Source organism: Felis catus, chromosome X (genome assembly GCF_018350175.1).
Source record: "Felis catus isolate Fca126 chromosome X, F.catus_Fca126_mat1.0, whole genome shotgun sequence".
Lineage (NCBI taxonomy): Eukaryota > Metazoa > Chordata > Mammalia > Carnivora > Felidae > Felis > Felis catus.
In genome coordinates this window covers 90,472,804-90,496,949 of record NC_058386.1, presented here as the reverse complement: position 1 = coordinate 90,496,949, position 24,146 = coordinate 90,472,804, and the positions used below count along the sequence as shown (strand labels likewise).

The window sequence follows — 24,146 nt, the reverse complement described above, 5'->3', positions numbered from 1 at the left end:
CAATATTCTTTTTACCCGTCACCAACTTCCTTTCCCACTTACTCTTACTGAATATTCCAGAATGTTTCCACTTTACCCAAACATCTGCCTCACCCTCTCCTCCTTGACTTTCCACATATGAAATTCCTTCTACTTCACTGAGAAAACTGGAGGCCATCAGTTTGGAACTCCTCTGACTTCGCTTCCTCTCCCATTCCAGTTGGGTTGATCTCCCTCAGTAACATCTTCTCATGTCTCACTGGAAGCAATGTTCCCTCCTTCTGCCTAAGGTTTATTCCTTCACTGGTGCTTTAGACGCCAGTCCCTCTCACTTCTCCAAGAGTCTAACACCACCAATGATTGCCTATTATTCTTGTATCTTCAATCTCTCCCTCTCTACTGACGCTTCCTATCTGGCCTTTAAGACCTGCTGAGATCTCTTTTGTTGTTAAAAATTAAAACCCTCTGCCATCTCACAACTTTCTCTCACTGCCACAGTCTCTCAGCCTTGCCTTCTTTGGCATAAATTTCTTGAAAAGGCAACGTAGGCTTCCTTAACCCGCACTCTCCAAACCATTGCAACAAGTCTCTGAGGTCTCAAATTAATCTCCTCCTTGAAAATGCCCACTTTCCAGTCCTTACAATCGCTGACCTCTCAGGCAAAACTGACATTGCTGACCATAAAGTTCATGAAACTAAATCCTTGCTGCCATCTTTCACACAATCCTTTCCTAGAGCCTGTTCCTGCATTTCTGGGTCTTCCATTGACTCTAAACGGTAGTTCCCAGGAGCTGTCTGAAGTCCTCATCTCTTCTTACCAACATGCTTCGCCTTTCAGTCACCTCACCTACTTGTATGGTTTCCCATCTACACTAGTGACTCCCTGTATGTCTGTCCAGCCCTGACCTCTCTGCTGTATCCTGACCCCATGGAGTTGCATTTTGAACAGCTCTATCTGGATGCCTCACAAACCCCTCACTCTAAATATTTTCAAAAGTAAACAAATTTTCTGTCTTCTTCCATGTGAAGCAAGAAATTGCAAACCCTCCTGTGTTCCCTACCTCACCCTCCTCCAGTTTCTCATCATCTGCTTGGTTTCCTAGCTCTGTTAAGACTTCCTCCTGAGTATTCCCTCTGCATTGTCCTTTTCTGCTCTTACTGATACTGGCTCTTAGGCCAGGCACAGTCATTTTTCACCTACTTAACTCCAACAGCTTGATGTGTCTCCTTCCATCCCCCCCCCCACCCCCACGCAATCCGTTCTTCTCCTGGGGCTAGAGTGAGATTTTGAAACACAAATCTGATACCGTTCCTCTGCTTCAATGCTTCCCCATTGGCTTCAAAATCAAATTCAAAGCCCTTAGCATGGCATACACAAGCCCTCCAGGATACTGTCCCAAATTACTTCCATGGCCCCATCTCCCACCCCTCTCCCACCCCCAATCAACGCACTAGCTATTCGGAACTACTTGTAGTTGAATTCAGAGAGCCTCAACTAACAATGTGTCATGCCTGCCTTCATAATGCTGCTCCTTCTATCTAGAAGACCACCCATCCCTTACATGGCGAGTTCTACTCCTCCTTTAAGACTCACCTCGGTTCAGTGGTCACTTCCTCCAAGAACACCTCTCTAAATTCCCCTCAGTCTTGAACAGATGCCCTTCCTCAGTGCCCACTTCTATATTGCACTTACCACGCTAAACTCTAATCATTGACTGACTTGTCTGGGTCCCTCGCTAGGCCATCAGATCCTTAAAGGCAGGAACTGAGACTTCTTCACCTTTGTAACCCAACATCTCTCTTAACACAGTACCCGATTCAATAAATATTTGATGAATAAGCAAATGAACAAATCAATGAATGGATGAATGACCTTCATTATATGAAATGAGACCCAATATCTGGAGACAGGTCATGCCTATCTGCCGTTATGTGTTCATGGATGAGGAGACAATGGTCCAGGTTCCCTAAAAATTCCTTAAGGAGGAAGGGTATGTTCTAACATACTTGTTGTATAGCTGAAGATGATGGTGGCAGCAATGTTGCTGTTTTTCCTCAACAGTGGGGACGACTCTGCACTCATTCAGGCATACCTCTTGCCAGGTGCCACTCCGGGGCCAAATGCATATGTTGGCAACACACTTGGACAGGGTTCAAGGTACAGCAAAGCACCCAATTCTTCCCCAGATGAAATCCCTGGATGGCGCTATGCTTGCCTTCTCAAAGTGTTTTAGAAGACTGACACCTGAATCTTCCTGGTTGTAGAAATGCCACTTGTCACCTTCCTCTAAAATTCCTGGAAGTTTTGTTGTTGGGCCTTCTCATTGAATGATGTCATATGGTCCCATCCAGAGTTATAGAACACTTTCTCGTTCCTTGAAAACAGAGCATGCAGGAAAAGAAAGGGAATGGCAGAGAACAAACATAGACAAATGCTTTCCTACATAAATGTAGCCTCAAAGCACAGAATAATCTTTTTTTTTTTTTAAAAAAAAGCAATGGAAAGCATACAAAGTTATGGTCTATGGCATAATAAAAAGGTGACATGTAAAGCCACATTAAGGGTGCCTGGATGGCTCAGTCGGTCGAGCGTCTGACTTCAGCTCAGGTCATGATCTCGTGGTTCGTGGGTTCGAGTCCCACATCGGGCTCACTGCTGTCAGTGCAGAGCCCGCTTCAGATCTTGTCTCCCTCTTTCGCTGCCCCTCCCCTGTTCTCTGTCTCTCTCTCTCTCAAAAATAAACATTAAACAAATAAGGCCACATTGATACCAAAAACTAAAAGCAAACTATTGAGTAAAACACAGAAACACTTTTTCCAAAGGGGGAAAAAAACCCCACATAGGCTGGTTAGTTCTAAGCAGCAAGCATATCACAACTTTGGCTCTTAGGAACCACTCTGTCCTGCCATTCTCCCAGTTTCCTTTTCCTTTGAAAGTGAAATCCACGGAATTGTGGATCAGTGTAGTGACAGACTGTGCTGGGCGGCTCATTAGGAACTTAAGTAATATTCTAAACTTTCAGTCTGATTGGGGAAATATGCTTGGCAAATAAATAGCAACCAACACTACCAGACCAAAGAAACTTAGCAGCTGTGGCTCAGTTGGTTAAGTGTCTGACTCTTGGTTTTGGCTCAGGTCAGGATCTCATGGTTGGTGGGACTGAGCCTCGCATTGGGCTCTGTGCTGACAGCATGGAGCCTGCTTGGGATTCTCTCTCCCTCCATCTCTGCCCCTTCCTCACTCACTCTCTCTCAAAATAAATACATACACGTTAGAAAAAGAAACTTAGGTGCCAAGTTGAAAAGAATAGAGTATAAATGCGGCAGCCTATCTAAAGAGGACGGAAGTCTGTGGTGGACAGTGAGGCTTACTGGAATAGGTAGGACTTGAGAGACGGTCTTAAAAAATGGATAGGCAGGAAAGGGTAAGGCACCTAAAATGGAAAAAAAGAAAAAGAAACAGAGGAGAATCAAAGCTGGCAAGTAGGAAAGTATGGAGCATATCGATGAGGACGTGAGAAGACAGAAGGGTAAATAGATAGGGTATGGCCTTGGAAAGCAGGAAGGAAGGTGAAATTGAAGACGGTAATAAAGAATGTGCTAGAAAAGGTTTTTGAGTAGGTGGATGATACAATAGAGAAGGCACTCTCTGGAAGACAAGCCAGGTAGCTATGTGCTGCTAGGCACACAAGGCCTAGTGGGGGCGGGCTTCAACACGGGAGCCTCTCTCACACAGGCTGAGGAGGAAAATGTACGGTGGGTATGGAATGGGGAGAGCCTCTCTGCATCTGTTGCCTCTAAGATCACCTACTAGGCATTTTCTAGAAACCGTGTGTGTGATTTCTGCAACTACACGGAAAGTTACAACCCAGGGGAAAGGACAGGAAGGAAAGCTTGCCTTCTGTGCAGTGTTCCCGGCAACACTCAACACAGAGCTAGGCACATAAAAATCAGACACAGATCTTTTCTGAGTGAAGTATACACGTGAACTATAAAAACTGCTCCAGGGAGGCTGATACTAACGTCCAATTCTGTTCTATCTCATTTTTCCTTTGAGCCAGCTAGTAAACAAGATCTGCGTTTGAAGTCAGCATGCAGCCCAGATTTATGCATCGGCTGGCTGCACATCCCTATCCTGTGATTTTCCACGAAGCCCTTGGCGATAAAGGAGGCCTAATGAAACATTTCGCGAGGAGGCTTGCACCGAAGTTGCTGGGGTTGGAGCTCTCCTGGGAGGGACCCTCGCCCCACAGCCCTTAGCTCGACACTAGAAGCCCTCCTCTCCCTGCTCTTTGACCTGTTCCCCCTGGCCAGGTGCAATCTGGACGCAAGTGATTTGCGTTCCTGAAGCCAAACTTGGGCAGACATAGAAGCCATTTCTGGCAGGGGCTGAGTTAGAGATCTGCCATACTAAAATGCCTACTTCTCACCTCTGTATTCCTGGCTTTGCTCTGGGAGAACCATGTTAGGAGGATACAGAAGTATTTTTAAAGGGCTCTCCACCTCCTATGGGCAAACGACCTTTACTTTCCCTAGTAGATTGTCATTAGTGACTTGGTCACTCTGTAGCTGGGTGATAGGTGTTTTCCGTGGTCCGTTAATTTCTCTAATTCACTAAGAGGCTGCTAGTCAAGGCCTCACAAAGATCATTTACAGAATGCTGCCCTCGTGGCCTTTAAGAATTAAATTAGGTATTGGAGTTGTGTTAATTCAAGAGAAAAAAACAATGCCGTTCTGCCCCATCGTCTGATTTGTGGGTCACAGAGCACACTGTGCCAGAACCTCCCAGAGGGAAACTTTCTGAAACCTTACACTTCGGTAAGAGTAAGTGTTCCAGACCAGTTCTGGGATCCAATTCTTCCTATGGCAACAGCAGCCCTGCAGGTGGTGTCCAAGAGAGCAATAGTCCCAGAGGGACTGATACCTGCAAGATGGTTCTCATCTCTGGCACTCTGCTCTATAAACACATATGGCTCGGGGGCTTATTATGAGAGGGGATCTGCGGTTATTTTTTATTAGTTTCATGAAATGTGCATTTTTCCTTACGCATGGGGGAAAATGATTCTTCAGTCTTCCTCTATTTTCTCTTTCTTTTGGTAGGACGAATGTCATTTGTGGGTCTTCAAATTTATTTTTCCCATTGGAACTACTTGAAAGTACTATGTGGTAACGACAATGGAAAGTTAGGCACAAAAATAGATTTTATTCCTGGCTCTAAGTATTTAAAGAAATTGACAGCGCAAGGTGGGTAAAAGATTTAAAAAGAGGTTCTATGTAACAGATGTATTTTTGGCTTAAAACTAGCATCTTGGGCAAAATATATACTGATTCTGAGTGGAAAAGGAAAAACGGTGTCTATGAAATGAGGAAGAAAAGACCCGACTCTTCAAATACTGGATTATAAACGAATCTAAGAGAAGGCATGGGAGGTGACTCTTGTGTTCTATTTTAACATGGTTCTTTAATCACTTAATTGTAAAAGCATCAGGTATTATTTTTGTAATAGAAAAAGACTTAAAAGCTCCCAGAATAACACTGGAATCGGGGAAAAGTAATTGACAATTCTTTTTTTTTTTTTTTTTTACAAAGGCCATTACTTTTGGCTAGCAAGTCAGACCCTCAGGAGTAATTGGAAAGGCAAAAAGGTAAGACTACTGTTGTGACTGCGGATTCAGAAAGTGGGTTGGATTCTCCTGGGCTTCACTCGCTTCTGTAAAAATTCCATTTTGTGCATATTCCGTTGGCTAAGACCCTATTTTCGAAACAAGTTAGGGAACTGCCATTTTATGACGAACAGTATCATGTTCCACCACCACTGGATTAGGAGTTGGCGAGGATCCAAAGCCCAAGTCTGCCTTTCTTTGTAAATTGGTAGTGGGGCAACTCTGTGGAAGTCATTTAACTTTGGAGTCTCTAACCTGCCTTCTTCTATATAATGGGGGCTAGTCCTTGCTTCCATGATAAGAGATCTGAAGGAGGTACCTCGTATGAAAGCCCTGTAAACACGATAATATCCCTAAACTGCTATCCCAAATACAACATCTCATTAGCAATATACTCAAGTAACACAGTGAGTCTGTTACTTATAGTGGAGTTACTTGTTTCGTTACTGGAGAACGAAGTAATCTGCCATTTCCACCATGTGGGTGATGTCCTTGAAAATGGAATTACCAAGAAAGAGGATTAAGCTGCCCCATTTTAAACATTCACTGCTCTTATAATCTTTTATGATATTAGCAAATCCCAGGAGTAGAGAGGTGGGAGGGCCCAGGGTTGAGGGTTCATTCTCCTGCTTCAGGTAGAGCGTGCTGAAGCCATGAAAGCCCCAGTAGAAGAACCTAGAAAATTTCACCCTTGGTCAGTCACAGTATGTAATCAGCATATCTGGAATCTCTTTACGCCTGGTTCGTTCCCTCTGTGGAAACAGTAAGCCTGTCTCCTCCTGCCAGGTCTTTGGCGGCTATGGAACACAATATGTACTCTCCATAAATCAGCCTTTAATGTACAGATAAAAACTTCAAAGTGGTACCTGATTCGGCAAGAGCGGCTACAAGCCTAATTCAGAAGTTGGGTGTTCCCTGAGGATGATGGGGGAAAGGAAATGATGGTCCCGTGTGAGCCCTTCTAGTGACCTCCACTCACACACAGACAGCCATCACCTTCAGTGGTATCATCTTCAAAAGCATTCGGCAGCAGCGATCATTCTGGCAAATCGTCAGGACTCTTGCCCATCTCCTTTCAGGCAACACACACTGCTTCCACTCGCATTTATGCCCAGTTCACACATGCAACAATTTCAATGGAAGATGTTTGAAGACAAAAAAAAAAAAACCACAAAAAACAAAAATTATGAGGCAATGTCCTAAACCAGACACTCCTGATTGTGTGGATAATTACATAGGGTGCAAGTCTGAGAGAGGGGTAAATTAAAAAGTCCTCATTTGCTTTAAGGAGGAAAGCAGCCTCATATGCCTCAGCTGGTGTCAATTTTCCTCTCCTTGGAATGCTTTGTTTTAATGTTTGACACAACTTTCTTCTGTCTGCCCATCTTCTCATCCATCCCCAGGATCCTCTCCACCCTCTAACCTCCCCCTCACATATCACTTCCTCTCTCAATTTATATCTCCCTGTTGCTTCTTTCCTTCCGCGTATCTGTCTCCCAATCCGGCATTCCATGCTTGAACTTGACCGTCTGCTCATTTTAGCGGGCCACCGTATTTGTCCCCAATTTCCCTGTTTGTTGGCTTTGATGATGAAGCAAAGGCTCTAGTAAATAGAGGGCATCATTATCCCACCTTCTTACCATTTCAACCACAGGGCACTTCTAGGAGTAAAGGAGGCTCTTCTCCTGGGGCAGAGCACTGACCTTGGAGGACAAGCAAGATGCCACGTCCGCCAGGCTTCCCCAAGGGCGGGGCAGTGATCTCCCAAGAGCACTCTGCTGAGCTGTACGGTTTACATTTGGAGAACCAAGAGGAATGGAAATACCATTCAGGAAGTAGCAGTCTCGGACATCTGGCTTTCTGATAACAGGACCCTCAATGAATTGTGCCTCCCACCGGCGATGATAAGGATCTTGAGCTACTGCAAGATCTCAAAGGGTCTTCAGCGTCACCGAAGAAAGACTGCATACTGTTCCGTCTAGTTATCACACTAAGTATGTTTTATTGTGCGTTAATTGGACGAAAGTTAATAGCGGGCATTGACCAGAACATCTGATAACAAGACCATAAAGGATAAGCTGAGAGTCTTCTTTAATATAATCATTGCACAGTAAAGCTTCTTGTGTAGGGAGAAGTGGCATACTCTAGGAGTCAAAACAGTATGTATGCAATACAATAACAACACTATATCGCACTTTAAGAACTTTTTCACATATATGAACATGCTCGTTTAGAGCCTTGACTTTCTAACTTAAGCAATATTTAAGCCCGTCAAATATACACACCAAATGAGAATACAACCCACAAAACACCCAAATCAAATGTTAGCACATGTCTGTTGTCAACAATATTTTCTTACCGTCTCTTAAAAAAAAAAACCATGAAAAATTTTCTTTCCTTCTGTGTGGTGATTGAAAAAAATAGTCCCCTTTTCTGAAATTCAGAGAGGTTTCAAAGTGCACTGCCATCTTAAGGAAAAATGAAAGCCACTGCTGGCTTTTGGATGCCAAGAGCAGAGTTGACCACACGTTCCCTTCGTCCTGTTACAAGGCAGCGTGACGGAGCAGACAAAGCACCAGGTTTGGAGTCAGAGAGACCTGGGAGACTCCTGGATTCCCTCACTTGCTATGTGATTCTCGGCTGTCTACTTACATGCTTTGAACTTAAATCACCTCATCTGTGAGAAGGGGATAATCCCAGAGTGGCTGCCAAGGGTTAAAAGACTCAATCTGTGTCAAGTGCCTGCCTGGCACACGGTCTGGCACCCAGGGACTGCTCGGTAAATGGTGGGTTACCTCTTGTTCGCTTTGACTTGATTTGTATCCAACCACCCCCCGCCCCCGTGCTCCTCTGGGGAGAGGGGCCCCGGCGTCATCCCCAGGCTCACCAGCTCCCAAATCTCCCTGGGTCTCCCATAAACCAAGCACACAAACCGTGCTCTCTAAAGACACAGCCCCACACACAGCGTGGCATGTCCTCTGAAACACACCTCATGCTCAAGTGCGGGGCGAGACACAAGACACGAGAAAGCACGCTTCAGAAGACACACGTCACGCAGAGCAGGTCACCTCAAAATGCAGCCTCACCGGCCTCTTCCCCACATGCTCCCCCAAGCTTTGGGTCCTTAACACTGATTATTTTTAGAGGCACTATGCCATTTTCAGAGGCCTGGCTGATTCATTCGCCTCGTTGCATGTGCCCTACTGGTTTATTTATTCGCGTATTTTTTTCATATATATGTTAATCATCCATGTATTTATTCCCCTCCTTGCTCCAAAATGGATTTAAGGTGGCTTATAAGAATATACACAATATGATACCATAAATTCAAAGTAGATAAGAAAGGAAAAGGAAAAGAAACACAGAGACATAAAATGAGCCCAGAAGAAAGCTAGTGCAAAGTGCATACATTCCATAGAGTCCCATCACCAGTGCTACGCATGGGCCGCACATTTGGCTGCAGGCTTTCTAGTAGCCAACGAAAGAGAAACCTGATCAGTCTCACACTGCACAGGGTCCATAAAATGAAATCGAACCACTTGTTCGGGATGGCCTCTTCCTGCTCTACATTCTGAAAACTTCTCTACACGAGAGTATCAGAACACGGTGGCAAAAGGTCTCCCCTGATTTGCTCTAACACCAAGATTCAGCTCCTGGGACGGTCCCCAGCAAAGATAGATCCTCAATCTTGAAATTACATCTACTGCTTCTTATTTCTCTTCTATCTGTCTCTTGAGGTTCCATTTGGCCAATGAAATGCAGCTATTAGAGAGACTTCTTAAGCAAAAACCTCTGCTGTCACCAAAGTGTCTTCATTTAACTAAAGAGATAGACGCCGTGACATTATTTATAACAAAAATTTGGAAAGGACCTCAAGTATCCAACTGAATAACTGGTCAAGTAAACCATGACACCACTACACGATGAGATATTACACCCTGTCGAAAATGGTATTTATCAAACTTCTTAAAAATGCAGGAAAATATTCATGATAAAAATTCTAAGCACATCTTAGGTAAAAATTAACATATAAAACTGCATATTAGGATTTCAACTATGTAAAAAACTGTATAAAAGGATATGTGTATGTGTGTGCATGAGTGTGTGTGTGTGTGTGTGTGTGTACCATCTCCACAAAAAATGTCTGGAAAGAAATCCACGAAGACATTAACATTGTTTCTGAGATTTGTGAATAGGGGTGACTTTTTTCTATATGCTTTCGTTTCCATTTTTTTTGATACTGATAAACAAGTTCTATATGAGGAGGAGGACTAGGAGGAAAAATACTGATCCAGATGGTTATTATTTTTAGCTTGTAAAATTATGGGCAATTTTAATTTTCTTTAAAGTTTTCTATTAGCAACAAATAAATTCTAGTTAGGGGCAAAGGAACTTGAAAAAAAGAAACAAGCTTTCTAAAAATCTAATTATTTGGGGCTGTTTTGTTTGTAAAGTCCAAAATGATACCAATGTAGTTAACACCTCACAATTATTTAGCACTTTTTCATTTTAGCAGTGCTCTGATATTTAGAATTACATTAGACTACCAAAAATATTTTGCGAGGTAGGTATCAGGTATCACTATCTGCATTTACCAGGTGATGAGACTCAGTGACTGGCCCCAAGTCACAATAATCGGTGGCAGAGCTGGACTCAAACTCAGATTCCTCAGAACCCCAAGTACAGTGCTCTTCCCATTCATTAAGACTGACTGCGGTGTAACCCAGGCAGTCACCTAGAGGCAGGAGCATGGACACGGTGACCCCTCCTTACCTATGAGGGTCAATTCCTGATCAACCCCCAAGGGAGCAGGGTTCAGCTGAAGAAAGTATGATTTTAGGAGGTTTCGAAAACAAAGGGCAGGGGAAGTGAGGTCCCATGCAAACTTCTGAAAGCCCTCACGAATAATTTTTTTGCACAGTAAAACAAAAACAGTAACAACAGTACATTACGTGAAAAGAATAACGAGAGTTTACATGGCTTAAATTAGTCAAAGTGATAGGTATAGGTTCTACACTGTCTCCATTGAGAGCCTAGGATGATTTCCACAGGTGATGAGGATGTACCCCTCATTATGACAGTGGAAAAGTGGGGGGGACAGTGGAGAGGTGAAGGGAAGTGAGCTGCTCGCTCAAATCATGGCTCTTTAAATTCTCCCGGTCATTGAAATCCAATCCTGAAATTGGAACAACTGGCTTGTGCTGTTAGCCTGATCAAGCAAGTGACTTTAAGTGGTAAAACTTAATGACTGGCTCTTTTTCTGAACATTCTGTCTCCTCTTTTCTGAAGATACTTTAGCACTTCCGTACAGAGTTCGAATTAAATCGTTCAAAGTATGTCCGAAAGCAGCTTACTCAGGGTCTGGCACGGATACTTGAATGGCACTACTTTATGATTTGGGCTCTTCTGAGGGTCCTTTCTTCCTAATATAGAAATGTAAAAAGGCTCTTAGTACCCCTTGATAGAGTTCAATGAAATCATTCAAGATTTGTCTGAAGGCAGCTTATCAGCTGTCCAGCAATGGTATTAAATGGTCCTCTTTGATGATTAAAGTCCTGCTAAAGATGATTTCTGTCCAATGTGATTGTTTGAAGGCATCACAGCATCTCTTTACAAGGTTCTGCTACATCACTCAGGCTTTGAACAGGTTAAGGTTTGACATGTAAAGGTATCAATTTGCATTGCTTTCTTGGGAGAAGGTTTTAATCTTGTCCTAAAAAATTTGCACCTGTCGAGGAGCCCGGGTGGCTCAGTCGCTTAAGCATCCGACTCTTGATTTTCAGTTCAGGTCGTGATCTTACGTCACGGTTCCTGAGATCAAGCCCCACGCTGGCCTCTGTGGTGACAGCGCGGAGCCTGCTTGAGATTCTCTCTGCCCCTCCCCATCTTGTGCTCTCTCTTTCCCTCTCAAAATACACACTAAAAAAATAAATTTAAAAAAATGTGCACATGTTGCTTGTAACTGTTATTTGTCTCCAGTCCTACAGCTTCCTAATTATCTCTGTCAGCACTTACGATAATCACCTCTGGAGTGCCGGAAGCTTCCTGAGAGTCATCCTCTAGTAGCATCATGTCACTTGAATTAATATCAACGGCTTCAGATCCAACTTCAGACAGAGTGCTCCTGTACCAAATGCTCATTCTCATCTATAGGTTCTTCTTGATCCCAAGATTCATGGTCTTCAGGACAGATCACTGAAAGGCATGCCACCATCCCTAGCCAAATCTTTTGTCAGCGTGCATTAATGACAGGCTCTGTTGAACTATCTATTGGTTCTTTCAGTAAGAATACACCATTAGTGAGGTGCCTGGGTAGCTCAGTTGGTTAAGCATCCGACTCTTAATTTTGGCTCAGGTCACGATCTCATGGTTTGTGAGATCAAGCCCCGTGTTGGGCTCTGCGATGACCACATGGAGTCTGCTTGGGATTCTCTCTCTCCCTCATGGGAGAGAGGGATTCTCTCATGGGATTCTCTCATGGGATTCTCTCCTCCACTCATGCTCTCTCTCAAAAATGAATAAACTTAAAAAAAAACAATACAGCATTAGTGATCATGTCGGAATCCCATGGGGTAGGATCTTCAGACAGAGGAAACTTGGTGAGATTTTCAACAACAAAATTGGACATTAGTTGGCATGTCTTCTTGAATAGTTGGATCAAACACGATCTAAGACCTCAAGGATCTGAAACACGCAACTCATTATAAAAGGCAACCTTGGGGCACCTGGGTGGGTCCGTCAGTTAAGCGTCCAACTCTTGGTTTCAGCTTAGGTCATGATCTCACAGTTTGTGGGTTCAAACCCCATGTCGGGCTCTGTGCTGGCAGGGAGGGGCCTGATTGGGATTCTCTCTCTCTGCTCTCTCCCCCCACTCACATGCTCACTCTCTCTCAAAAAAAAAAAAACATAAGAAAAATAAAGACAACATTAACATTAAGGGTGCACACTTGCAAATGCATCTGAAGCACCAAAACGACTGGGAGGAATCAGCAGGACTTTGAATTCCAGATTGTTCTTTTTAGTCTTGAACTTCCACGAGAAAGCACTGTTCAAACCATTCCTTAAGGAGAGAAGGAGTTATCCATGTTTTTCAGTCAGTGTGCCAGTACACCAGAAACTTGGCTTGGGTTTTTTTTCCCCAGGAAGATTTGGGTATAGTTTTGTGTCAAGCAGTAGTGGTTTTGCCAGGAGGTCACCCAAGTACTGGCACAAAACAGAAACAGCAGCCTCTCTGTTTTCGCTGACCTCACGTCAGCATCACTCAGTTGGTTCTTGCTCTCCAAAAGGGCAAGTAGGATTCTTCAAAGGCTTCCAAAAATGGCGGCTTCCACAGCACTGAAGATTTGGGCAGGCACATGATTCCCGTCTTCATTCACCTCCTATGGTTGTGGCAGATACACCACAGGAGCTGCAGGGTCTGATGGTTCTTTCTTCGGCACCACCGTCACATAAGACTTGGTCTCCAGGTCATGGTGTACCAGAAGTTTCTTAAGCCATTCCTTGCTCCCGGCAGGACTTTTTGCTGGGCCCACTTCAGTGTCTGAAAACATGTCTTTGGAAATCCCTCGTGCATTTTCACAGATCCCTTGCACGGAAAGTGCTTCATCGTTCTTTTGCCGGTCTTCAGTGTAAGGGCTTAACATTTCCGTCTTTTCCATCCTTGGGTCAGCAGGCATAAAGCATCTCTTGAGCGACTCAGGTGTACAAGAGGCAATCCTGGCTCTAAGAAGAGTTTTGGCCTCCTTTACGGCACAAATTGTGGCCTCACTCACACCACAGGACGTGCGACGCTATTTGTTTTACCTTGAAGGAGCAGATCGTGGATGTCCCTTTTCTCTTCTAAAGACACCACCCTGCTTGCCTTTTTGGCTCCTTGCTGGGGTACTTGTACTTGTTTCACTCTCTTCCACCTCAGTAGTCACATTTATAGAAGCCATGTTTAAGTTTAGGCTAATTAGCACAACCTGACGACTATCTACTAGAGATTCTATAGCCCTTGGTATTACAAATGGTTTTATGAACAACACATGGATTCATGTCAATATGGTGTTGTGATGCTCAGTGCCATAGGGCTGATCGTGTAGGGGACAAGTGGCACAAGACTGAGAGAGGAAACAAATGGCTCAGAAGTTTCTTTCCACCTTAGGATACAGCCAGAGAGACCATCATGTGGCAACTTGGACTGACTCCTGCATACTCAATTCAGGATTTTCACGGTCGTCATAAAGGTATACAGAAGTAAATCCACCTATACTCAAATTTCCAATAAGGACAACTTCCAGTTAGAAAGGGATTACTGTTAAATTTTCCCCTCTAAGTTATCAGAAAGAAAAGCGCTGTTCATAGATTCAAGACAGTACTGCGGCTATGATTTCCCTTGGCTTAACACTATGAATTCAATTTTATGTGCAAGGCAAACACGGTAGAAGTGTATTTCCTGTCAACCCACAGTAAGTCAATCAAACATTATCCTCTGACAAAAGGCAACCCCTGAAGATGTCGATGCAAAGGCCAGGTAGGCCCTGAACAGCCACTGCTCAAGAAATGACTACCCAACAAAGAAAGTGACAAGGAAAGAATAAACTGGCCCCTTTTCAATGCCCGGCCACTGATACTTTACTTTTATCCCCTCCTCCTGGGAAGATAGAGCGAAGCCTGGCTTTCTTATTCTTCTCTTCGGGGGCCATGGGAAGTGGTTTGGAGCTGTGGTTGAGTGCCGAGGAATCTCGGTTGTTACTATTCATTCTCAGCGGGGGAGCTGGGGGTTTCTCTTCATTATCCAGACTGTCAGACATTTTCAGTTACCACTGATGGCGCAGCTCCTAAAGAACAGGAGGAGAAAACAGGAATTAAGAAAGAAGAGGCCTAAAAGACCCATCTAGTAAAGTGGGGGCTTTAACAGCTCAGACACAGAAGCATTGGTCTCATGGCTGTCTCCAGTTTTGTGGGTTTTGTGATGACCATTTTGAGAGGTTTCTTTTCTAGAGGGGAGGGAGCTGCCTCCTGAAAGACCAATGATGCAATTTCCCAGAGAGGAAAGTGAAGGCAGTAATTAATGGCTTTTCAAGATGTAGACACAAACACATAACTTTTCTATACACATAACACAAAACACTTCCTTTTCTCAAAAATGAAACTCTATTTTCTGCCGTCTACTCTTAGCCTTTTAATAAACAAATTATGACCTCCTTTAAAAATTCTACCCAGGGTGCCTGGGTGGCTCAGTGAGTTGGGCGTCTGACTTCCACTCAGGTCATGATCTCACAGTTCGTGTGTTTGAGCCCTGTGTCGTCGGGCTCTATGCTGACAGCTCAGAGCCTGGAGCCTGCTTTGGATTCTGTCTCTCTCCCTCTCTCTCTCTCTCTGCCCCTTCCCCGATTGTGCTCTCTCTCTCAAAAATAAATGAACATTAAAAACAAGCTAGAAATATTTCTACCCTGACTTTTGTGATGGTCAGGAAGCACAACTCCTCAAAGTCTGGAGCTGTCATGGGTTTGGCTGTTGATCTTTAATGGCCCCAAACAATGACCCGTTAGCTGCTCTGACAGCTTGGGATGCTGCTGGCATTGGATTCTTACCTGCATGAACCAGGCTTACAAAACACACTCTACTGTTTCATGTCAAAGAACTGGGGCGTGATCTAGTAGACCTGACAGTTTCAGCAGAGTATGGGTGTAGTGACCGGGGAAACAACGCTGCATTTTCAGGTAGCAGGCAGAAGATAAAGCTGAGCCAAATGTCACCATGAGCAAAGAGGAGCTAGCTCCAAGGAGAGGACCACTTCCTGAGGAGCCATCATAACCTTAAGCTGGTCATGCTTTATGTCCTGAAACGAGGAATGAGGGACTTGGCCTCGGTAAGAGGGCTGTTAAGGGCCGGTCTGGGTTTTAGCAACTTACCCCTGCTCTCAATGTCATTACTCGTTAGCATCTTGTGCTCAGGACGGAATACATTCGGGTTTCATCCCACTGGAAGGTAAAGTGGACTGGAAAAGCATGGACTCCCCAGTGAAACATTTCGGCTTCTGAGTATTTTCCTATTCTAATTCAAGTCCCTCCACTGGCGACCCAAAGGGACACTCGCCATCTCAAATCACGTGTTAAGAATATCTTCCAAGTGAATCTCCAGTTTGAATACAGGGAAAATCAAATCCCACTGCAACAAAATCTGCGTAAATTCATCAAGTGTTAACTGGCACTAATTTAGGAGCATAAGAGCTCTCCAAAAATGATTTAGCAGATCACTTTCTTCCAACAACATTAATGAGAAATAAGCTATCGTAATTATTTTACACCTTTAGTAGTTACAATGTGTTTGTTATTTTCTTTTTGTTTGTTTTTTTTTTTTTACATTTATTTATTTTTGAGAGACAGAGGGAGACAGAGCACAAGTAGGGGAGGGGCAGAGAGAGAAGGAGTCACAGAATCCGAAGCAGGCTCCAGGCTCTGAGCTGTCAGCCCAGAGCCCGACGTGGGGCTTGAACCCACAAACCGCGAGATCATGACCTGAGCCGAAGTCGGACGCTCAACCGACTGAGCCACCCAGGCACCCCATGTGTTTGTTATTTTTGGTAATGAATTGTTACATTGTGCCATGTGGAAAATTTTCCAAATTTTACTATGTCCTAAATTTTCTCCAATTTAAGTATTCAAGAATAGGTGAGTACCAATTAATATTTTCTCCAGCTGCACAGGTAACTTCCAGCTAACAATGACTGACCTGATCTTAATTTGGACAAGAGATCTCTTTTCTTTCTCTTTGCCTAAGTGTCACGTCTTGCATTATCTTCATGGATTTAAGATTGGTTCTGTATTTTTTCAGCAATCATGATCAGGAAAATAGTAACAAGCGTTTGGTCACCACCAACCACTTGATTAACCTCACATTTCCCTATACAGGCAAAACCACGGCACAAGATAAAATGAAAAACCGTGATATTAAGGATAAAACAGATTCATAGATACTACTGGCATTAGTACGTACTTCGACTAGTACATGAAACCGGTGTTGATGGGTCTGCATTCCCTCTTACATTTTAAATTTGACCCTTCTAGGGGCGCCTGGGTTGCTCAGTCTGTTAAGCATCTGACTTTGGCTCTGGTCACGATCTTGTGGTTCGTGGTTCGAGGTTCGAGACTCGCATCAGGCTCTGTGCTCAGGCTCAGAGCCCAGGGCCTGCTTCGGATTCTGTATTCCCCCCACCCCCTCTGCATCTCCCCTGCTCACGCTCTGTCTCTCTCTCTCTCAAAAATGAACATTAAAAAATTGTTTTTAATTTGGCCCTTCTAAATTCACTGTTTCTCCAGAAGAAAAGTGAGTTTAAGACTGACTTCACTAGTGGCATTATTCTGTACTGGACAGGTCCATAGTTTTAATTTAGTCACTGAGAAGAATTTGCCACCAGGAGAAGGCACTGTTTTCTGTGGGTTTTTTTTTTTCTGTTTTACTTTTTTGGGCTTCAAAATAATGCCTGGATATGGATGGGGTGATTATTACATAAAGCTCAGATATACAAAAGATAGCTTGGTAAAAAAAAAAAAAAATTGAAAGCCACTGCAAAAAACAAAAACAAAAACAAAAAAAAACCCTTTGGATTTAAATAGAAATACCTAGAAGATAGGTTTCTGAAAAATGTGTCTCAGAGAGAGAGAGAGAGCTGGGTGATATATATTTTCTGATGACATATTACATAATTTAAGATGATGGAAGTTAGAGAAACAGGCATGGCTTCTTTAATTTGATATACAAAGCTGACCTTATATAATAGGGCAAGTAAGAGTCTGGGCCCATCAGGGTTCTAGTACACCTACGTAATTCAAAAGAATACTAGGCTCCTTTGTTCTTGATATTTAGGTGTGGCTAACGGAGTGGTGTTTTTTTGTTACTAATTACTCTCTGGCTAGAGACTCAAAAGGTAGGTGCCCTGCTTCTTTTCAAGCTGCCTGATTACTCTGACCTTATTTGACCAGGTATATTTCAGGCTGGGGAAAGAAGGGGTACTTGGGATAGAAAACTCCAACGATGCTCCCCTAGAATACACTAGATATCCCTGGCCAAAATTTCACCACCACATACTTGCTGTGATCCGTAACACAGGCATCGTGTGAAGGACCCAGCATATATGGGACACCTTTCTGCTGCGCAGCAATCTGGGATTGTTTTAACGCTATTCAGCTCATCTGGAGACTGCAAGGGGAACCAGAATACACCTTTCACACAGATGGAAAAGAAGTGGAAGGATCTGTGTCTAGTTCCACACTAGAAACGTGGAGCACGAAGCCAATAATCTTTTGGTTTTACTTAGACATTTCAGATTTGGTATTGCTTGAATTGTCCTGATATTATTTCAGTTCTTTATTACCCTTTCCAATGCAAACCAATCTTCATCTTCTAATTATTCCACAGAATTCTGAGATGGTGACAAAAGAATAGTGAGGAGACTCTTGTTATCTTTAACTCGCCTTCAAACCAAGTGCTTCGAAGCATGCTTTTAGAAGACCCATGGAGAAAGGGTATGGACCTGTGAGGAAGCTTTGATGTTAATACGTTTGTTTCCCAAGTGGGAAGTGTCTCCGATTATTCCGCAGACGTAGAAGAATGGGGGATTCTATTATGTTATGTTTGTAAACAATACCAATTTACTAAACCAGGTCCCTCCCCTGAGACAGCTTTCTACAAAGGATACTATTAATGGATTGCTGGTTCAATCTGCCTATGATGTCATTATTTCCAAGATCTTGAAAGAGACTATTTTGTTCAGGGCGGCTGTAGGCTCTATTTCAAGAATTGTACAAAAGCACCATTATTCCCCAGGAACCCAATCAAAACACTGTTTATCTTTAAAGTTTAACTGTTGTCGTTCACTTCTGCAACACAACAGAAACTTGCAAGTGAGTGGCACGTTGGATCTAGCCACAGGCCATTCATTTCACTTTTAGAGCTTGGCCCTTAGCATCGTGGAGAGAAAGCAAACTTTAATGGACAACCAGCCACAGTTTATATCTGCTCACAAATTGATTTCATGTTTGGCTATTAGGTTTTTCAGTGAGAATTCAAGTGGCTCCTGCAGATGGTGTATATTTTTGATCCAGCCCTTGGGACTTAATGTGGCTTACCAACGTTCTGTAATTGTAATTGCAATTCATCAGCAATAAGAAATAAGCCTCTTGTTTCATGATAACCAAGGAGCCTGGACACCCCTTTTCCAGAGTACTAGGAATGATTACTTCTCTCTTTCCCTGCCTCCTTATCTTTTTTTCTCTCTCCACTCCACACTCTACCATACCCCACCCCCAAGTGTGAGGGCAGGCCTGCACGGGCAGGCATGTGCTCCCAGGCACATACTCAAATACACACACACACACACACACACACACACACACACACACACACTGCACAGCCTTTCAGTGACTTGCGTTTTAACAGAGATTTGGTGGAAAGCATTTTAATCAAGATCCATGGCAACTTTAGATGAAACGACTGCCATTAATTTCTCATTCCTCAAAAATGCATTCTCTTAATCTGCGCAGGGCCACACTAGACACCCAGAGAATGCTCAGTAGATTAAAAGAGAAAGCCACCAACTTGCAGGTTCCAGGAGTCAACAGGAAAGACAGATGATCAATTATTCTCTAGCTAAGATGGCCAAGATTCATGCTATGGCATAGATGTTGAATTAAATACAACCAAAAACGCCCATTGTGCCCATTTGTCACGGGTGCTCTACCCAGGTGTGCGAAGGGTGAGAATCCAGAAGCACTGACCCTACAGTTTTCAAGGCCATCTGTTAAGTCACAAGCAACTGAAATAAATGTTTTCATCAGATCTGGTGCCATCAGAGACAACCCCCATGTCTGTATCATTTTGTCTGCTTTCAAAATCTAAATAACTGTTTATTTGCATATTTCCCCAATGAGAAACACATTAATACTGGCCTCCTTTCAAAAACAAAAGCCCAGGCCAGCAGATGCACAGCCATGATCTAAAAATCCCAGAGGTAAAGTTCCCAAACCACCAGCCACACAGAGTTATGACTACAGATCGGTGAGCACACCAATATTGCTTAATACCCTCTTCGTATCAAACTAGAGGATCTAACACAGAAATGAGACATAGCCTAGGGGAAATTTCCAGGGGGAACTCCCTAACGTTTCTGAAGAATAGGGTTGCAAGACATCTCGAACTGATCAGATGACAGCCAGACTGACAAGAGCACAAATGAAAGGAGATGGATTTTAGGATCTCAAAAATGTAGTAAACAAGTCAAAGAACTCTGTGTTAACACATGTAACAAAACAAGAGAGTATTTCCAGAGTTCAGGAACTCTTTTTAAGAATTTTTTTACATTTATCCATTTTTGAGAGACCGAGAGAGACAGAGCATGAGCATGGAGGGGCAGAGAGACAGGGAGACACAGAATCGGAAGCAGGCTCAGGCTCTGAGCTGGCAGCACAGAGCCCGACACGGGGCTCGAACCCACGAACTGCGAGATTACAACCTGAGCCAAAGTCGGACGCTTAACCAACGGAGCCACCCAGGTGCCCCTGGAATTTGGGAATTCTTGATTAACAAAAACTAGCTCTAGAGGGCAAGAAATACCGAGTTTTTTAGTGGCAGATTCCAGACTTGGAGGTAGTTCATAAATACAGGTTTAACATCAGCCAATGTCTCCTTAGTGATATTGATGCTGGGCTGTTCTTTGTATTCAAGGAGGAGGTTGCTTCTTTTCCTACCAGAAGAATGATGTATATGCTGAATTATACTTTGGTGGTGGGGAAAAAGGGTTCGAGAGCTACCTGCTGGCTCCTTCCTTGGCTCCCTTGTGAATAAAAGCACACATTTTCAAGATAGCTAGCTGAGACTCCAGGTATGGACTGTGACTGGAAAACAAATTGTGCTTTGCTAACCAGCCTACACGGATACTAAACCCACTCATCTTGGACACATCATTAGCAACTGAACCAACCAGCTTATGACTGATAACATGGGATGTGGTGGACTGTTTTTAATCTCACACACACACACACACACACACACACACACACACACACACGAAAAATCACCTAGTCTTTCATAAAGGGGACAACGTATTATATAATTTGAAAGACATACTATACATTGCTTTGCATTTCTACAGCCACCTGCATCTGAAGATGTCTAGCGACTTTTCAGAGATTAATTCCCATGATATGCTAGGATGCCAAAAGAGAAGGGAAAGGACATTCATCTCATTTTACAGGGAGAATGAGCCAGATCGGAATCTCCCAGCAGCTCCAAACCCATACTCCTTGCATTCCTAAGCTAGGCGGAGGAGGGACAACCCAACCACTAACTACAGGCAGCCGCATGGGCCCAACTTAGCATATCCATCATCTTGTCTCAAGTTGCACATAGTTATTATACATGTCATTCCCCCCACTAGATCATAAGCTCCTTGAGGGTAAGGACCCCTCAGTCATAACTCTATGCTTTCACACCGCTTACCTAGTACGGGGCCGTGTTCCCAGCTGGAGTTAAATACGCACGTCATGTAATAAACAGAACTCTATACATTCTAGGCATTTATTGCAGCTCTGAGTAAGTTTTTCATAATGTTGCAAAAGCCTGTATGCCCACTCAAAGCAGGTCTGAGCCAAGAAGCCATGGTTGGAAGAGCTGGCACCAGCCTAACTGCCAAGCAATTGGGCACCGTGTAGAAGTCAGCTGCCATCTGATTATCAACACCTCATTTTTTTCACTCTACCGATCGGTCATGCCCAAAGAGCTTCCACTCTTATTTGAGCTGAACACTAGCATGGTGAAGAAGAGTGTACCATCCCCATTGTCGACATGAGGGATTTACAGAGAGCACAGGTCGACTTACCCAGGGTCACAAAGTGAAAGAATGCAGACGAGAATCTCAAACTCTTCTCAATTCCCCTTCCATCACACCGATACAACGTGTAGCCAAGTAAACGACCCCCCGACACACACGCTCTTCATATATATACTTCTGCCTTCTCCAAATATTCATACGGTAGTTCTAGCTTTTTCATGTCAACACACTTGAGGCCGGTACTTACTGATTTCACCTGCTTTTCTCATCCAAAGACCCAAGGCTAGGTGATTTCCTGACAGAACTCCAACAGGTTTCGTTGGCCAGTGGTACCAATTCTTAGACGGCTTTGTTTTGGAGCTCGTCTGTTCTGGGGCACTCACCAAGGGAACTCTGCTATCAGAGACAGGGGTGTGCTGTTTCAGAGAGCCTCGCCTGGGAGATACCATTACAGTGTGTAATGGAGGGAAGCCATTTCTCAGATCGTTTGATCAGGAGGAACTGAGCTACTTGTTAGGCAGATTTGCAGAAGCAGCCGGACAAGCAAGGGAGGCACTGGCTCTTTTTACAGCCGCCTAGTTTCAATCTTAGATCCTGCAAGAGATAGCTCGCTCCTGACATACATACAGGCACAGTCACACAGGATACATTTGTGTTCTCTCTCATACACACAAGCAAATGAGGTCAGTTCTGCTGTGGTCCTGTTCTCTGCTAACATCTTTAATGAGCAACTTCCATTGTTTTCAGCAGGAACTTGACATTAATTACATTCAATAAAGCCAGCATATTATAGTTGCAAATTTCAAAGATAGGTTGCCAACAAGAAAGTGGATACATAGATCCCAGCATCCAGACCTCATATACTGCATATGTCATGTGGCACAAATAGTCCTTTTTCGAGTGGCTTCTTAAGTTTCTAAATGTATGCAGCACCATACATTAATATTCATTGTGTATGCTGCATGAGCTAATGCCAAGAAAATGCTAATGATCATCTGCTGTGTATTTATATTTTCAAACTGATACATTATTACAGGTTTCAGCTTTTCATTTCCAACACTGATGCTTCTAAGAAGAGAGAATAAGATGGGGAAGGAACAGAGGCAGAAAATTTTTTAAGCATAAAAAAACCCAAAACTGGGGGCGCCTGGGTGGCGCAGTTGGTTAAGCGTCCGACTTCAGCCAGGTCACGATCTCGCGGTCCGGGAGTTCGAGCCCCGCGTCAGGCTCTGGGCTGATGGCTCAGAGCCTGGAGCCTGTTTCCGATTCTGTGTCTCCCTTTCTCTCTGCCCCTCCCCCGTTCACGCTCTGTCTCTCTCTGTCCCAAAAATAAACAAACATTGAAAAAAAAAAAAACCCAAAACTGAGTATCTTGAAAGATGCCTCAAAGTAATGTGTGGGAAAAGGAAAAGAGAAGCAAAACCTAGTAATAAAACATTTCCTAATTCTCAAAACAGAACTTAGTATCCTTGGAAGCATTCGGATGGAAAAAATTAGATGCAAGTGGACAGCCCCAGCGAGCAGGATATGGTAAACCAATGTCTTGAGTCTCTGGGGTTGTAGCTGCTCTCTGTTACTATGCATGGGTGATAATTATACCTTTCCCTGATCCACTCTAGTGAAAAAACCACAAATTTCCTCAAATTCGGGCCTAAAAATTCAATTCCCAAATGTGCTAAGGCTTTCTGTATACCAAACAGATGCCTGGATGTTGTTTTCCAACCTGTGTACCATGGCTCATCATTGTAGGTCTTTACACTGCTCTCAACTGCTCTGTCCCCCAAACCGGTTTTCTGCAAGAAGGCGACCATTGTGTATTTGAAGAGGAGAGACACTTAGGTTCAGTTGAGACCTTGCTATCATTTCTAAAGCAGGAATTTAGATCCAGTTGGCAAAGTTAGTATTTTGCCAAAATGAACGAATGAATGGGCGAATGGCATCCTGTCAGAACTGGAGGTCAAAGAACTTGGCCTGGCATAAAATGCTGTCACTCTTTTTCAAGCTTTTGCCCCTTGACCTCAGTTTATGTGTCCACATTTCAAGAAAGCAGAATGTGCATCTCAGCATCTTACTTGGGGCCCACGGTTAAAGAAGCAGAAATACTACCCATTAAAAAAAACGGGGGGGGGCTTTCCTCAAATATCGGAGGAAGAATTGGACGCCGTACGGCCTACTTTCCATCTATCCCACTGCACAAATGGTAGATTAACATTCAGTTGGCCGTAGCCTTCTTTGTAGGAATTCTCCATCTCCTACCTCCACCAAAGACCATGTTTTGGTCTTCACAAAACTGGCCACAGGTCTGGGGAAAAGATCATAATCCACCCTAAGAAATTCCTGATCTAAAGGAAGCCCTCGCCACTGAAAACGCTGGTTTTCCCCACTTACGCAGGCTCATCGTTTACAAGTTGTTGGATCTACCAAGCAGTCTGTCCTCCTTGCTGCCCATGAGTCTACTACCTGGCCGTAGCTGCCACTGTCCGCTTATAGAAGATACGGCTCACCACTGGTTCCTGCCGGAACTGATGACCTACTCCAGCATATGTTCGGCTCTTCTTCCTCGGTGCTCACAGACACAGAAGAAGAGGACTGTCCTGTGTGGAAGACTTTCTGTGGCCCTGGGAAGCCCCAGGGTTGAGACGACGGGGCCCAGCCCTCACTCGAAGGAAGGTAGGGCAGCCTGGTAGGAA

At 43.8% G+C, this 24,146-nt stretch overlaps 1 protein-coding gene across 21 annotated transcripts in view; it reads right to left on the bottom strand.

Moving 5' to 3' along the window:
- PAK3 (p21 (RAC1) activated kinase 3) overlaps positions 1-24,146 on the bottom strand; it is a 259,307-nt gene that overhangs the window by 83,982 nt on the left and 151,179 nt on the right. For all 21 annotated transcript variants that reach the window (XM_023249300.2, XM_023249301.2, XM_023249303.2 and 18 more), the window contains one exon: positions 14,263-14,464. In XM_023249300.2, coding sequence (XP_023105068.1) covers positions 14,263-14,437 — 175 coding nt within the window. In that variant the 5' untranslated portion in view covers positions 14,438-14,464. The remainder of the gene's footprint in view (positions 1-14,262; positions 14,465-24,146) is intronic.